General features: G+C 39.8%; 1 protein-coding gene across 1 annotated transcript; it reads right to left on the bottom strand.

Moving 5' to 3' along the window:
• Positions 1–2,063: 2,063 nt before the first annotated feature.
• Positions 2,064–15,168, bottom strand: LOC104539613 (melanotransferrin-like). The gene is made up of 17 exons (XM_010183192.1): positions 15,105–15,168; positions 12,504–12,667; positions 11,271–11,370; positions 10,026–10,202; positions 9,367–9,529; positions 9,199–9,263; positions 8,357–8,514; positions 7,478–7,664; positions 7,160–7,308; positions 6,845–6,935; positions 6,484–6,552; positions 6,013–6,195; positions 5,579–5,735; positions 4,751–4,833; positions 3,502–3,686; positions 2,944–3,130; positions 2,064–2,171 (listed from the first exon to the last, which is right to left on the bottom strand). The coding sequence occupies exons 1-17, from the start codon at positions 15,154–15,156 to the stop codon at positions 2,122–2,124; spliced, it is 2,220 nt and encodes a 739-aa protein (XP_010181494.1). The 5' UTR covers positions 15,157–15,168; the 3' UTR covers positions 2,064–2,121.
• Positions 15,169–15,404: the final 236 nt, after the last annotated feature.

Genomic DNA, 15,404 nt, shown 5'->3' with positions numbered 1-15,404 from the left:
CCATTCTTTGGTGTCACAGTGTGATGGTGACAGTGCCTACCTTGCAGCACTCAGCTCCTCTGTGATGTCACTGAGGTACATCTCCCAGCACAAGGCTCTGTGCTCCTTTGCGAGATCAGAGCGTTTCAATGCCCAGCCTGTGGCAGTGCAGGACTCTGTGACTTCACAGAGGGATGGCATCAAACCTGTGACCCTGAGACACTGAGATCCATTGTCATGTCACAGATGAATGCTGCCCATCTCGCAGTACTGCACTCTGCTACTTCACAGAGGAATGGCGTCCAGCCTGCATCACAGTTCACCTCTGTGACATCTCAAAAGAACTGCACGCAACCCACCGCAAACAACTCCTAGACGATGTCACAGAAATACAGCTCCCAGCCTCCAGAACTACACTCCTGTGTGAAATCACGATTCTCATAACTCCCTTCTCTGATTGAAGTGCAGTGTTACGTGGGTCCCGCAGATGGCATATAAGCTCCACTAAAAGAAAGGAAGCATCTCAGGCACCTAAATAAGCATCCCGTTGCTCCCCTGCTTCTTCAGGGTTGCAGCACAGTATATGAGGGTTTTGCTCTGCTACCATACTGGGATTTGCATCGTTCACTGTTTCTCTCCCCCCTTTTCTATCTGAAAGGTAGATGAGTTTGGACTTACATCCTCTCTCAGTTGTTTGATTAGTCAGTGTCAAACAGTGGAACAAATGAGATCGAGAAGAGTCTCAGCTGAGATGCACTGAATCTAAAGCCCTTGCTACAAGTCAGAGTAATATTTTTTTTTTCTCAGGAAGTGAAAAGGAGGAGGAAAGGGGCAACTAAGTCAGACAGGAAAGACAAGCTAAGCACAGAACTGTTTAAAACCAGGTATTCTTAACAGTGCGTTTTACAACTGAATACTTCACTGCTTCCTCACTTTGTTGGTTTTGGTGGAGGGTTTTTTAAATGTTTTTACCTTTATATGGCAGACACATTGACTTTATTGCAGCTGGCTTGTCTTCACTGTTTACAACTCATTTATTGCTAGCTGAGGTTAATACAGCTGCAATATACATAGCAAGGACGGGAAAGTTTTGCTGGAAGGATTTTTGTATTTTATTGTATTTTATTTTTTTAATTAAAATCTTAATCGTGCCTGGTTTAGGTGCATGGGAGCAGAAGGTGATGACATTGCCGCAAACTGAAATGAGCCCTGCCCATGAAGAGTCATCTGCTCTAAATCTTTATCAGCTACCAGACAAAATGAATCCATGATACATTCTGTTCAAAAGGCTTCCTATCATGTTCAGGCAGTTTCTGCTTGTAAAACCAATGCTGTTTAATTGATAAATCGTATTTTGACGCTTCATAGAATCGTAGATTCAAAGTGCTGAAGTACTATAAAGTAATGGTTTGAGTTTTTGACAAGGATTAATATCCATTGCTTTCCTTCACCTTAAGGCTGCAAGCGTCCAGTTCTGCTGGCTATTAGATACCTTAATACATTAATTTTTGAGAGAAAAACGTTTTCATTTAGTAGTATAAATCTTTGGTTAAAAAAGCAAATACATTCTTCCCAGTTAAAAGCAGAAAAGACTACTGATTCTCACAGCAATTACATCTACAACCTAGAGCTATATGCATATTCAGCAAGGACTATAGCTGCAGGCAAAATCACGGATATAGGAGGACAATTCTGCAACTACCAAAATGTCAGTTGTTTGGTTTTTTTTTAAGTAGAAACAGTTTCTAAGACAAGCAAGGCAAACTGCTACCAACTAACCTGTGCCACTCATGCCAATCTGTATTTTAGTCCATGGTATTGGCCCTGCTATTTCCACAAAAACGCTGATTTCTGCACAGTAGTTGTACAGAATTGCTGATCCTAGTTCTGCGCTGTGGGTTATGCAGACTGGCCTGTGTTCCACACGATGTCATGCTCCAAACAAGAAAGGGGTGACATATGAGTACTATTACATTATCATAAACTTAAAATCTGCTTTCAAAAAAAATACAAGAGTACTCAGCATACATGTCTAGGGATGACTGTTTCCTTGCTGATTGCTTTAGATAGGTTGAACTTGCATATTTCTTTGTCTTCAGCGTTAATGGAGATGGATGTGCCTTGCAAAGCCTCTATCAGCCATCAGTTCAATGAGGATGCACAGATATCCTGTTTGCAGAAGTCTAAGATGCCTACGAGTAAGAAAAAAAATAAAGTATACAGTTAAAGATGCTATTGGCTTTTAAAAAAATCAAATTATTCAGATACTATTCACTGAAACAGCAGAAGAGAGGTAAAATTCCACCTTTTGAATTTCAGTTCTTTAGCAACTTAGGCTCACAGAAGTCTAATCTACTGTGTAATCTTCATTTACTGCAGTAAAATGATTTTCAGATCCCGAAACAGCTTGACCCTGGCTCATTGACAGTTTCAGTGACAGCTAAATGCCTACTTATTACAACTTGCAATGGAAAATAAGGAAAAAGCCATCCTTTAAGTTTATAGTTTTTTATCTTGAGTTCTTTAGTGCACTCTTTTTAAAAAGAAAAATATTTAACTCATTTTGAGGTTAATTCAAGAATTAAATACAAAATTTCTTATCTTTTTCCCACATTTGGCATATCAAAATGAACATCATGTTCCCTTTTCCCAGAACTGATCTTTGGAATTGAAGGGAAAAATTTCAGAGTGGGAATAAACCAGTCCTATTTAAATAATCTCGTATTTGCTCTAAAAATGTATTGGTTATTCTGTTCCTGCAGAGCTCCAGTTTCAGAGCTTTTGGATAGGAGCTGTAAGAGGCTCTAAAGGAGCTCCAAACACACTACTTCTTGGAAAATTGCCACTAGTAGAGTATGTAGAACATACTTATCCATCCAGTCTAAGCAAAAGGGTAATAGCTATGCACGGAAGGCTTCCTGCTTTGCATTTTTCTCTAACTCAGAATTAAGAACTCGACTTTACCTGCAGATGTACAATTGAACACTGATTCTGCCAGTCGAAAGAAAGATGCACCAAGAATTTCCTGATAGCTCATGTGACTTGCATGAACAAGGTATCGAGTAGTATCTTTGAAAAGCAGATCATTTTCACCATACTTCCATGACTGAAAGAGATGGAATTCAGAATCCAGTTTGCTTCCTAGAGATTCCTAAACAGAAAAGAAATAAGTTCCACAGGTTGGATCATAAATGGCAATGTTTTATAGCAAGTTCTGGCAGAAAGAAAAGTTCCAGTTTCACTTTGCACTGTCCTTATTCATACAAAAATAGGCAGTTATGCAGTGGCTTATTTCTCAGCAAAAGTATGACCACTGTGGAATGGCAACTGGTGCCAAAAATGCCCCTTTAGAGAATCCAATTAATTATTTTCTCAGTCTCCTATCCACATTCTTAATTCTTTTATATTAGACCTGAAAGAACTTCATGTATTTAGTATATAAAGCTCCTGATCTTGAAAGGGCTTTCAGCAGTTTTACATAATAAATAATAGCATGCTAATTTTTCCCATTACCTGTCTTACCTGGGATTTCATTAGAAAATCATAGATTTTAGTAACAGTGACTGGTCGAGTCATGACTGTGCTGGGGGGAATGGGGCCAAGGTTACAGCCTGCCCATTCTGTGACTGCAGCACGCGTTCCATCCGGACACAAGAGTTCAAAGTCCATAGGGGTGTAACCTTTTGCCCAACCAGAGCTGTCCAAATCTGAAAAGAAGATGAAGAGAAAGTAAATACTTTTAAAAAATTAAAGCAGAAGACAGGGTGAATCTCATGCAAAATTATAAAAATTGAGAGGAAGAAGATTAGTTAATATGTTCAAAAGAAATGCAGCATGCAATGTGGTCATTTATTAGGGATGCATAAGGAGCAGGGTAGTGTTTTCACTGAGAAAACAGGTCAGTGAAATTAAGCTGCATCTATGAACTAAAAACTGGAGTAATATCAAGGCATATGAACAGCTTATCATGCCTCATCTTCATCTGTAATCAGATCACTTTCTGAAAACAAAGCAATTGACTCTGCATGTCCTTTGCTTCCCCAAACCGCTCATTGCTGCATGAACTCATGTGAGTTTCCAGGCCCTTGTACTTCCACTTGACTTTAGAGAAATTCCTCTCTTCAAAAAGTCTCTCCTGTTACTGAAATTAGTAACAATGTTGTTTTAGAAACCGTGAAAGGCAAAATAATTTGCAGTATGTTTGCCTATTAAGCTATTTGTACTGTTTTTTCCATAAGTGCCTGTGAAACAACATAAGAAAGTTGCTGTGTCATGACAAAGCCATGGAACATCTCCCAGCACAAACAGCCGACAGCATTGCCCTTATCTGCCATTTTCATTCTTGAAACCCTGATTAAAAAGAGCAGGTACACGCATTGTAGCTGCCTATGGAAGAAGATTTGGTGTGAAAAGTCACATGCTTTTTAAAGTTTTTAGCTTTCCAAAAATTAATGCAGTCTCCAAGGATGATTACCTCCCTCAACACACACCTTGATCTTTGCACTCTCATTCTTCCTCTTTCCTCTCTCAAACCGAACACTATATGAATTTTGATTTATATGTATATATGTATATGTATATGTTTATATGTATATGATTTACTGGAGCACCTACATGCAGGAAGGTTCTTGCAATTTTGCAGCCACAAACACAACTTAATGGACCTAGATTAAAACTGTAAAAGCTGACCTTCATGAGTGATGGTCACTGTGTGGAAAGTAACTGACACTAAGGAACATTCTCAAAGGCAAAGAGAATATCTGCATCTCACTCTGTATGTTCTGGAGTAGGTTAGAGTGTTCCAGGAAAGCTACATCTCCGAAGCTTCTTCCACTGGGATTGCCAACTAGGCACCTAGTGCAGGAAAAAACCCAAGAAGTTATCACAGACAGCCACTACACAATGACTGACATTTGGACAGTCATGTGAAGCTAAAATAGAAGTAGCTGGATGTATCCCCCTCATCTGTAGCTACTTGGTTGTTATATGGAACAAGTTAGTGATGTCAGTTTAGATCTTGGTGGTCAGTGTTCACATATTTGAGAGGACAATTCCTTTAATCTCTTAAAGCAGCCCCCAAGTCAAAGCTGTGGCACAATGTCCATGCAGCCCCACCCATGCCTAGCCAGGAAAAATTTAACTAAATACATTCTATATATTCTATAAGAGTGCTTTCACCTTTTATACTCTTCTCTGCCTCTGCTTCAACTATTTTTAATGTCTCCAGTCTACTTAATTATCTCCTGTACCTGACACTGATTCTTACCACATCAGGTCCGCTCTCTGACCTAACTGACTTTCATCCCTTGTCTTTAATGAGTGTTACCAATGTTCTAAGCCTTACTTGTTTGGAAGCATTCTCTTGCTCTGGAAATGGTTTCATGACTGTTTTAAATCACCACTCAGTGGAACATCCCATAGCAACCACAACCAAAACAAAATACATGCTAGCAAAAGTTTATACAACCAGTGTATACAGCCAGTGTATGCAGCCAGTGGCTTAACAAAAAAATCCCAAAACTCTACAGAAAACCATCAGCAAAATAGTAATACAATTCTAGCTATTACTCCGCCCTTCTGACTCTGGCAAAAGGCTTACCTGAGTGCTCCCATATTGCCGTAGTAACGTTCGTTGTGACTTGCAGCACATCTGCTGGATACTCGAGCCCCTTCCACCTCACTGTCTCCGATGCATACCTTGCACAGGTTTCCATCTGCTCCTGGCATGCAGCCTTTCCAAAAATAATTCTGATAAACTGAGTAGAGAAAACTAAGATGAGATTAGGGCAAGGTATTCCAAAGCCTCTTCATGCATGGGAAAAGACAGGAATGGGATTCCATTGTAATAGCTAACAAGAAGAGGACTAAATAGTGTGAAGAATCACACATAGTCAAAGAGGAGAAAGAGTTGCTTCAACACCCTTTGAGAATGCAACTGTCTCTTGCTGGTCACAACCTCATGGCCCCTACTCCCAAATTTGGGGCTTCAGATTTCCATGGTCTAGACAACAGATAACCCAGAGCAGCCCTTACCAGAGTCAATGTCACAGTTCTCAGTATCATTCTCCAGAGCTCCCACTGTGTATCTGGAAAGCAGTAACCATCCTCCAGGACTATACAGGTGACTGTGGCAGGATCGCCTTCCCCGAAGGTTATGGATGTTAATCTGTTTGGCATTTTTCTTAGCTAGAGCAACAGCATAAACTGGTGGCAGTGCTGTAAAACGACGACAAAAACCAGTCATACCAAGGCAATTAAGTATTCTAGGCAGGTCTCTTCCTTTCCTCACCCCATCATGACATCTTCAGTCACAGAAGAAGATCTGCATTCTTTGCTCAGCCATAAAGCTCTTGGCCTAGCTGCTCAGTATTATCTGTAAAGCTCCTACTGAACATGCACAGAAATTTCTTTCCCAAACCAACACGCAAACACATGCCTACATAAATCCTAGAGGCAGTCTCAGGAAAATCTAAACCTTTTGCTTTCTTAAAGTTGTCCTGTTACCTTTGCGCCTAAGATGAATTAGTTTCCCTGTTTCCTCCATGCTCTTAGCAGCTGGAACACAGTCTTGCCCTGAAGAGGAGAGACAACCATTAAGTATCTTGTGACTGTTGTCATTCCTGTTACATGGCAGCACCCCACCAAAAACCTTGCAATCCTCTTGAGCCATGCCAGCATATCTGTCGCTTTTACAGAAGAGATATAATAAACAGCCAGACCAAATGCTAAAGCTGGGGAGAGTATTTGGACATATATATTGATTCCTGCTTCCATGACAAACATCACAAACTGTGGAAAATTAACTAGACTTTTAATGGTACTTTCTTGATTCTCTCCCTTATGCTAAGGTTGTGTGAGAACTTACCATAACATTCTGCAGCTACAGGCACCAATCCACACCTCCCTGCAATGTAGACATGTGTTGCATCCAGGGTGACTGCATCAGCCTCACTACTCTGCCAACAGCATTACAGAAAAAAATCAAAACCAGGATTTGCATGAATTGTGTAACCAAGCAGTTGTACTTCCCCGCTGGCTGGAAATTCCCCTGCTTAAGTTCCCTCTCATTCCCACTGGTTCCTTTAGTGTACGAGCTGTTTGTCCTCTTGTTCAGCTCAGACAAGGACACACACACCCTGTGCAGTCTTATCATATATTCTGACCAGAGAGAGTCTCCTACCTTGATCATTTCAATGCATTTGGTCATGGAAGTTGCTTGGACACAGACTAATGGGTCAGAATTAATGCTCAGTGCCCACTCCTCACACTTGCGAAGCTCAGCATTACTGATGCAGCACCAGCGCACAACACTGTTGTCCAAAGAGCTCCCTGCATTAAAAGGGAGGAGCACAGTGAGATCTTGTCACCTGTGCACCAATCTGTTCTTTGCTAAGGGGACATTTAGGTCCATGCACTTGTGCCTGGCAGGGAGGAATATCATGGAAAGAGAACTTTTTCTTCCCTTTCCTTAGCTATAGTCCTCTGGAAGGCTTCTCACCTTCATGGCCAAGTCCCTTAAGGAGAGCTACATAATCCAGACCAAGGACATAGGCAATCTCTAGCTGCTCCTCAAGAAGCTGCAGGTGCTGAGTGGCATCCCGGAAGAGCAGATTCTTTCCCCCAAAGGATGCTGAAGTGAAGAGTTCAAACCTGGCTCTTTCCTTTCCTTTTCGCCCAAAGAGATGCTAGGACAAGAACAACACTTTTAATTGCAACAAATCTGCTCATCCTTCCAGTAACAGGTAGACTCATCCTTCCCTCCGTATCAGTGGTTTGTAGCATAGCACTCAGGGTTCCATCACACTGGGACAAAACCCACAGGAACTGCAGTGAGTGGATGGTTCCAGTCCTAAAAGCATTGTATGATTCACTTTTTTGAAGAATTTTTCCCATCTGCTGGACTATTTTAAGGGCTGAATGGATTCATAAATTCTTTAAATTGGCATTTAAATATGCATTTCAGGTTCATCTTCAAAGAGACTCCTGGATGTCAAGGTAACAGTTACTATTTATAAGTTGAGAAAAAGAGAGGAACAAAGGTGAGCCTTGCCTGAACTTACGCACCTCCCTCAGCTACATAAGAATTCACTTAAGTTCCAGCATGAACACCATTAGTCATTTTCCAGTTTGGGTGTTACGGGATCATCCCATTCTTTACTTATTTATTCCCAGCCATCTACAGAAGAACACTTCAGAGAGAAGTAAAACCTTCTTCCAAAAGCCAGTGCAGGATCCTTCCCCAGAACAAACAGTTTTAATCCTTTTCCACAATAACTATAAATTTCTCAAGAGAGAAGGCAAACTGGGTGGTAACCTCCATGCAAAGATAGAAGAAAAGCCTGTGTCTGAAGATGTACAGTTTATAATATCCACTCACTTGGATCATGGTAAGAAATTTGTTGGTGATCTTCTGGAAGTTGTGGCGGGTGATTATGCCACGGCCAGGCCCCATGCCCAAGTTACAGGTGCTGTATTCAGTCAGTTCAGCTGTAGACCCATCAGGACATAAGAGTTCATATTGCTTTTGTTCTGACTCTGAAACAACAGGACACTCATGAATCTACGAAACAAGACATAACTTGACAGCAGGCACAGAGATGGAAGGTAAAACATTTTTCAGAGGAGGTTGCTCAAAGATCATGCAAGCAGTACAGTGTACCAAGCACACTTGGGAAAGTTGTCTTTGATATGCTCTTCTCTTAAGAAAGAGAGAGACCTCAGCCAGAGATACTCCTAAATGTTCTTTAAGCTGTACCCCTGTAAATATGTTTGTTTAAAAATACTTACCTGCAAATACTACTGCTAACCACCTGCAAAAGCATTGATACAGAGCTCGACTGAGTTTAAAAATACAAAAGAGGTATATGGGAACTGCACATTCTAGCAGCTCAATACACTGAATTTTAAAAGGAATCTTGTAACTCAGTCAATGCAAATACTGACAGTTTCATCAGAGACTTTAGGCTAAAGAAATCACCTGTATAAAAACATCTGTCTGCTCCCATTCTAAGAATATCCTGTGAGCAGTTATTGCTCACTTACTCTTTCTTTTTTTTGTTTCCTTCTGACTTGTGTGGAGAGCCAAGAAATACCAGTGAATTGCTTGCAGGGATTGAATTTTCCCTGGAAACAACAGAAATACAGGTGTATCCCCCGAACTCCCATGCAGGAAAGAACACAGCAAGAGAGGTTAAAAGGAATCTGAGTTTTTAGGAATACCTGTGGCAGTCATAATTGTTAGATGATCTAAAAAGGCAACATCTGCGACTCCATTCTTCAAGCACCTACAGGAAGACAAATACCATTCTATTACCATGTCACCTCGATTTTCCTCCCTCACAAGTTCTTCCCTGAAGGTAAATTCAGTACCAGTGTCACAGAGCTCACCTGAAGGCTCCCTCAGAGTCATAGAAGGGTTCGTTACTGCTTGTCTCACAGAAGTGGTTCTTGTCTCTGACATAGGATTTTTGTCCTTGGCAAAGAGCACACAGTTGAGGAGCAGCAACACCAACCCCAGGAATACAACTTGCATTGAAATACTCACTGATTACTGCAGATGTAAGGGGAAAAACACAAAAATAATTTTAAAAAGTCAAAATGGAAAAAATGCTAGAAGGAAACTGGGCCAAACATAAAATGGACATAACTAGGACTATGGTGTTTTAAAAAAATAAATCCTGATTCTATGATTAAATCAGCAGATACAGCTTCACTGTCTAAACTTCCAATTTTAAACATTTGCTGGAAACAGAGTGATCAAACTTTGCTCATTTAAAACCATCTTTGTGCTGATTAGATACTGCAAAGATCTGTTCCCAGTTGTATACAGAACACAAGGATTTCCTGTTTTGGTAACAATTCTGCTGCTTTGAGATCACTAGAAAAGTTCTGAAGAGGGCTAAGAGCCAGTATCAAAAACACTCCAAGAGGATATCTCATCCAAAAGCTCTTCGATGTCCACATAGCTCTGTCCACTCTACATCTGCTTGCCTTTCACTCACTTCTGCTGAGGGCAGAGACATAGCCCTATGGCTCCTAACGCCCACCTTGGCTTAGAGGTTGTGACTCATCCCAGGAAAGATCATTTCTTGCAAGGAGGAAGCCAAGCGGAATGTTCCAGCCTGATGTCCATCTGGCTCCGTTGTGGCAGCTGCGTGCACCTCGTAGCCTCTGGATATCTAGAGTTCCTCGTCTGGCAATGGCCACAGCAAACACACAATTTCCTGTAACAGGGCAAAATATTTAACAGAAACAACAAAATCACAATTCTGCAGCTTCCATCTGTGCACAGGAGTTCAACTACTTCTGTGAACATGACTAAGGAAAAAATCTTAGGCATATGAAACATAGGTACTCATGCCAGGAACTTAACCATATACTGGCTATGTGGCACCTTGTCAAACTGAGCAGTGGAAGTGATGTGCAAAGCAAGAGCACAAAAATCTGCTGGAAAAGGTTTACAAGATCATCCAGATTCATCATCCAGTGCAATTGCTTTTTGAGAATTTTGAACATGTGTATCACACTGTTTAGGTATTGTAATGGAAAGACCTCCCATGCCTTATACTCCTGTCTCTACCACCTGAAACATATCAATTCCACTATGACTTCATGGGTCTTCAGTCAAACCAAAATTCACTTCTGTTCCCATACCATCCCCTTATCAGTCTCTTCCTACATTCATCTACTAATTTGGGTTCCTTCTCAGAGTCATGTACCACAAGCCTTTTCTTCATGATCTTCTTTCATGATTTTGGCTCAGACTTATTTATTCCTGCCTTATCTGTTCTTTGCACAGATCGTTCAGGTTTGCCAGGAATGAAGAGGAATTGTACCATAACAAGATTCTCCACTTTATATTCTTGTCTTTTTAGGGTGAGAAGGAGAGAATTAATTAATGGGAGAAGCTAATCCCATAAAGAACCACTAGTAAAAGTTCAGTTACACTGGTAAAGTGCATGGTATAAAAACTGACACAGATGGAATAAAATCCTTCTTATTCCCTACAAGATGTAGAACTCCAGTACACTAGTGTTGTGGGCAGGGGCAGATACAGACAATTTGTCAAAGTGACAGTACCACAGGAGGAAAGGCTACAAGATACAAAGCACCACTGGTATTCATCACCACTAAGTATTTTAGAAACAGTTGTTAGTCACCTCCATACGCCTATAAAGTTAATGAAAACATATAGACTTTTTTTCAAGAATTGTTGAGCTTTGCCTTTCCCTGCACAGCAATTTATTAGCCAAATCAGAAGTACGGGTTATTCTTTTGCTTTATGAACCTACCTTGGTCATAGATCTCCTTTGCTACCACTGTCAAACCGTATAGCTTTACAGCAGAGTAAACATCTCCAGCGTCCAAGGAGGCAGCATCTGCTTTATTCACCTTAAAAACAACAGCAAAATCCTCAAGACAGGCACGTTTACAAGAAAACAAACAAAGCCTCTTCAAGAGCAGAGTTTCTGCCTGAGAAGTAGTAATCAGTGATTTTTACAAGCATTTGCTTTGTTTTCACTTGAATCCCTGCTACTAAGCATGGTGAAACATTAGCAATGAAGGCTGAGTTATCTTCAAAAAATACAAGTTCTTTTCGAGTAACATCCTTTGTCACCTCCTCTTTGGGCCTTCCATTCCAAAACCACAATTCTGATACCAACTGAAGAAAGAGACAATGCCTATTTCCTCCTGCTGCTCTCCCATGAACCCAATTTTCTCTCAGAGTTCTCCTGGCTATAATCTTTCCATAACCTGAAAAGTGGAACTGAAGTCTACTAACAAGCCTTGCAAGACCAAATGAAAACATGAAATAAATTATTCTGTGAACCAACAAGAAAGGTTTTCTTTGTTTTGTTTTCCAGGTCAGATTTGGACTCTCATTGAAGACAACTGGGTCTGAATGAAAATGGAAACAGAAATTCTCTATCCAAATCAAGTTTTAGCTATGTTATTGGAATTATTCTAGAGCAAATGGTTATCTTCCCTTTTCATTAGCAATTTTTTTCAAAGCATATAGCAATATGATTTTTTTTTCAGAAATGGTCAACTACAAGAGCTTACACTTACAAAAGGTCTGATGTCTAATTTTATTCAAATATAAGATTTTTATATGAAAAAGGGCTATGCTATTTACTTCATAAAAGACTGATTAGGGGCTAAAAATAGCAGGGAAGAAAGGGAAGAGAAAATACTCATTATAGTCACAGTAGGAACAATACCCACAAGCAAGGTGAATGCTCTAAGAAGTTTTATTTTAGTGGTTTGGTTTTGTCTATTTATTTCCAAACAGCTTTTTACATATTTCCTGGAGGTTGCAAGAATATTAGCCGGGGTAAAATAGTACATCTAGTAGAATGCTCATGGATTTTAGTTCTTGCCTCTCAAGCTACCATATACTTTGTCATATATGCCACACCAACACTTCAATACCACTTTATTATCCCATGGATTCCGTTTACCAGTTACTTCTTCAAAAAAGGCTTTGGACACAAAATCAGTTTTAAAAATCTCTGTGAACTCACCCTGATTTTATCAATGCAGTCGTATGTGTTGTGGGCTCTGATGCAAGAAATCCTAGAAAATGAATTGACAGTAGCAAGGGGCAGCACAGCCATAAGTGCTTTGGACAGTTCAGCACACTTTCTCTGTTCTAGGTCAGAAAGCGTGCACCATCGGAATTTCTTCCCTGTAGGGTCAAAAAAGAAATCAAGATCTGTAGCATTTATAGAAAAAAAAAGCCACCTCAGTTTAAGACCATATAGAAGAAGCAGGTTATTTAATTTTATTTAACTTCACAAGTTGATTCTGCTTCTCCCATATCCCCATACTTAAAGGCACACAAAAGATGTGCCCAAGCAGTCTGATCAAGATCACTTTTGCCCAACATGGAGGACAATGAACATTTGCCGAATCTTTATTTCCTATTGATTGGCACTAACAAACTAGTTTTTAGGTAGATTTTTCAAGAAACAACAATTGTTTTGGCATTATTTTTTGCCTCAGGATCTTCCTTGCTCCATTCTCCACGAATTTTAGGCAAGGTTGCCACCCAAAATGAGGAAACAAAGGCAAGGACATCTTTATGGCTATGGTTTGTTTTCCTGTTGGGATAGCAAGAAGAGGAATGGCACTTACAATGTATGGTAACCTTGTTACCTTGTTCCTGTTACCAGACTGCAGTTTTTCTCCTAACAAGCCAACTGTGAAGTGACCTTATCAGAGCACAGACCTTCTAATCTTGATGTAAACAATGCATTCCCCAGGGTTTATCAGCTTTACTGCTGTCAGTTGTGCCCTTGGTTATCAATACAGCCCATTCTTTTAACCTTTGCTCTGCTGTTTCCTTTAGTGCTTTTACACACACATATTCTCACACATAATTTATCCATACCAATCTTAATACTTCTGTTACAAAGTTCTAGGGATTCAGAACTATGCCTGCAAAAGAACAAGAAATATGGAGGGAGGATGATGATAGGGGATCAAGTTGCTTTTGCTTTGTTTCATTCAGTCTTTGAAAGGGGGTGGTTGTTTTTTCCACAGACAGTAACTGGTGTTCCAAGTCCCAGGTGTCTCACAGCACTGAGCTGTGTTAGAACAGCATTTCCCACTGAGTGCCATGCTTTGATAGAATAGTATTTCCTTCCCATTTTCTTTCCAGACAAAGATGACCTGATTTTAAAAAAGAAGACCCACATAAGAGCTCTAGGGTCAGAAAACCTTAGATCAGAGAAGAAGCACGAAAATTTTTAGTTGGAAGAAATTCACAATTAAATGCTACTTTACAATAGAGTAAACCAAATCCCTCAATCCAAGAGGTGAGGATCTGGGACTATTTGAAATTATTACTTGAATTCAGCAATGACAAGTTGCTTGCTGGATTTCCCTCAAGAAACAGAGGTTTATCTTCCATGACAACACCCACTACGAAAGACAGAAACCAGGGACAATTTGGTTATTGACGATGAAGAATTGTGTATTATGTTGAACAGACTATTGAATAAACATTAACAATAAATTCATGAAATCTTACTTCTTCCAAGCAGGAAGTTAGTAAGAATTATCTTCATTTCTGTATGCCAAACAAAGAGATTAAATAACCTGCACAGAAACACTGTGCAGAACTGAACTACTCAGTTGTCAGATCTTTTTCCTGCTGAAAATTAAGTAACCAATAAAAAAAACAAAAACCAAACAAAAAACCCACAAAACAAACAAACAAACAAATAACACAGTGCCAGCAGAAAGAAGGGGTTAGGAAGATGCAATTAGAAGTAGAGGAGAAGGTGAAACCTCCCTTTTCAGGAGAAGTCCAGGGTTTGGTTGATTTAAACTCATTGTAAAGCAACATCTTAAGGAAGTCCAGAAATGTCAACAAAATTTCCTCTTTTGCTTTAGGCTCCAATTATTCCATCTCAGATGTACTATGACTTATTTTGTATTCTTCCTATTAAATGCTTTATAGTCTGAAATATATCATCATATCCATCTCAAGAAGCTACTACATATTCAAGCAGAAAAAAAAAGTGATTATATTGAAATAGCATTCAGTTATGTAACTTGACAGAATCTTATACCATGTAATGAAAACCAGGACTGAGAGCATAAAAAACACTGCAACATCTCTAACATCGTCATTTCCAGATGTTTAAGAATTTGGCTGTCTGACGATCTAATAATATTAAACAAAAACTTTGCCCGGAATAATTAATGTTTACAATTAAAACATTGGTGGTTTTATTTCTATGAGCATAGCATCCGACACATGTACTCCACTTGTTTTGATGTTAATTCACCACAATTCCAAAAGGAATCTTTTGTAGTTTTAGAGGGGAGCAGCTTGAAATACACTGATTCATTTTGACAGAATTAATGAGTGTGCAGATCTCAATTATTCAAAGGAAACAAATCTCCACTGAATTACTAAGAAAAGAGTGTATCAAGCTGCTTCAAAACTAACAGGGTCACCATCTGCCAATGATCAAACAGGAAAAATACAGGCACAGTTCTAGCTGCAACTTCTTTGCACAGAAGAAAACAAAACCAAAGCACATATTAGAGCTTGTATCCTAGTAACCCATCCAAAGGTCACCTTTATCTTTCCCTCTCTGCATCAGCCTTACCTGAAGACAAGAAAGTGAAGACGATTAGGACAATTAAAATCGCTGTCTTCATGATTACAGCAGTTCAGCAAGGCTCTTCTCTCTGCCCTGACTCTGCCTTCTCATACCAGGAATTCCACAGTGATGACCAAGGCTGCTGGAAGATAACAAAGGGGTTTTAGGCATCAACAAGGATAAACCAAGATATAAGAATAAAACCAAGCTGATAGAGGATGGTATATCCTTGTATGCAAAGGAGAAAGGGACAGTGTGCTACTTCTATCCACAGAAGGAAAATGTCCATGCATTTCCTGCTTTGTT

This window comes from Mesitornis unicolor, unplaced genomic scaffold, assembly GCF_000695765.1.
Source record: "Mesitornis unicolor isolate BGI_N332 unplaced genomic scaffold, ASM69576v1 scaffold9984, whole genome shotgun sequence".
In the NCBI taxonomy this organism is placed as follows: domain Eukaryota; kingdom Metazoa; phylum Chordata; class Aves; order Mesitornithiformes; family Mesitornithidae; genus Mesitornis; species Mesitornis unicolor.
The sequence above is the reverse complement of the archived record's forward strand: the minus strand, read 5'-3'. Positions and strand labels throughout refer to the sequence as shown.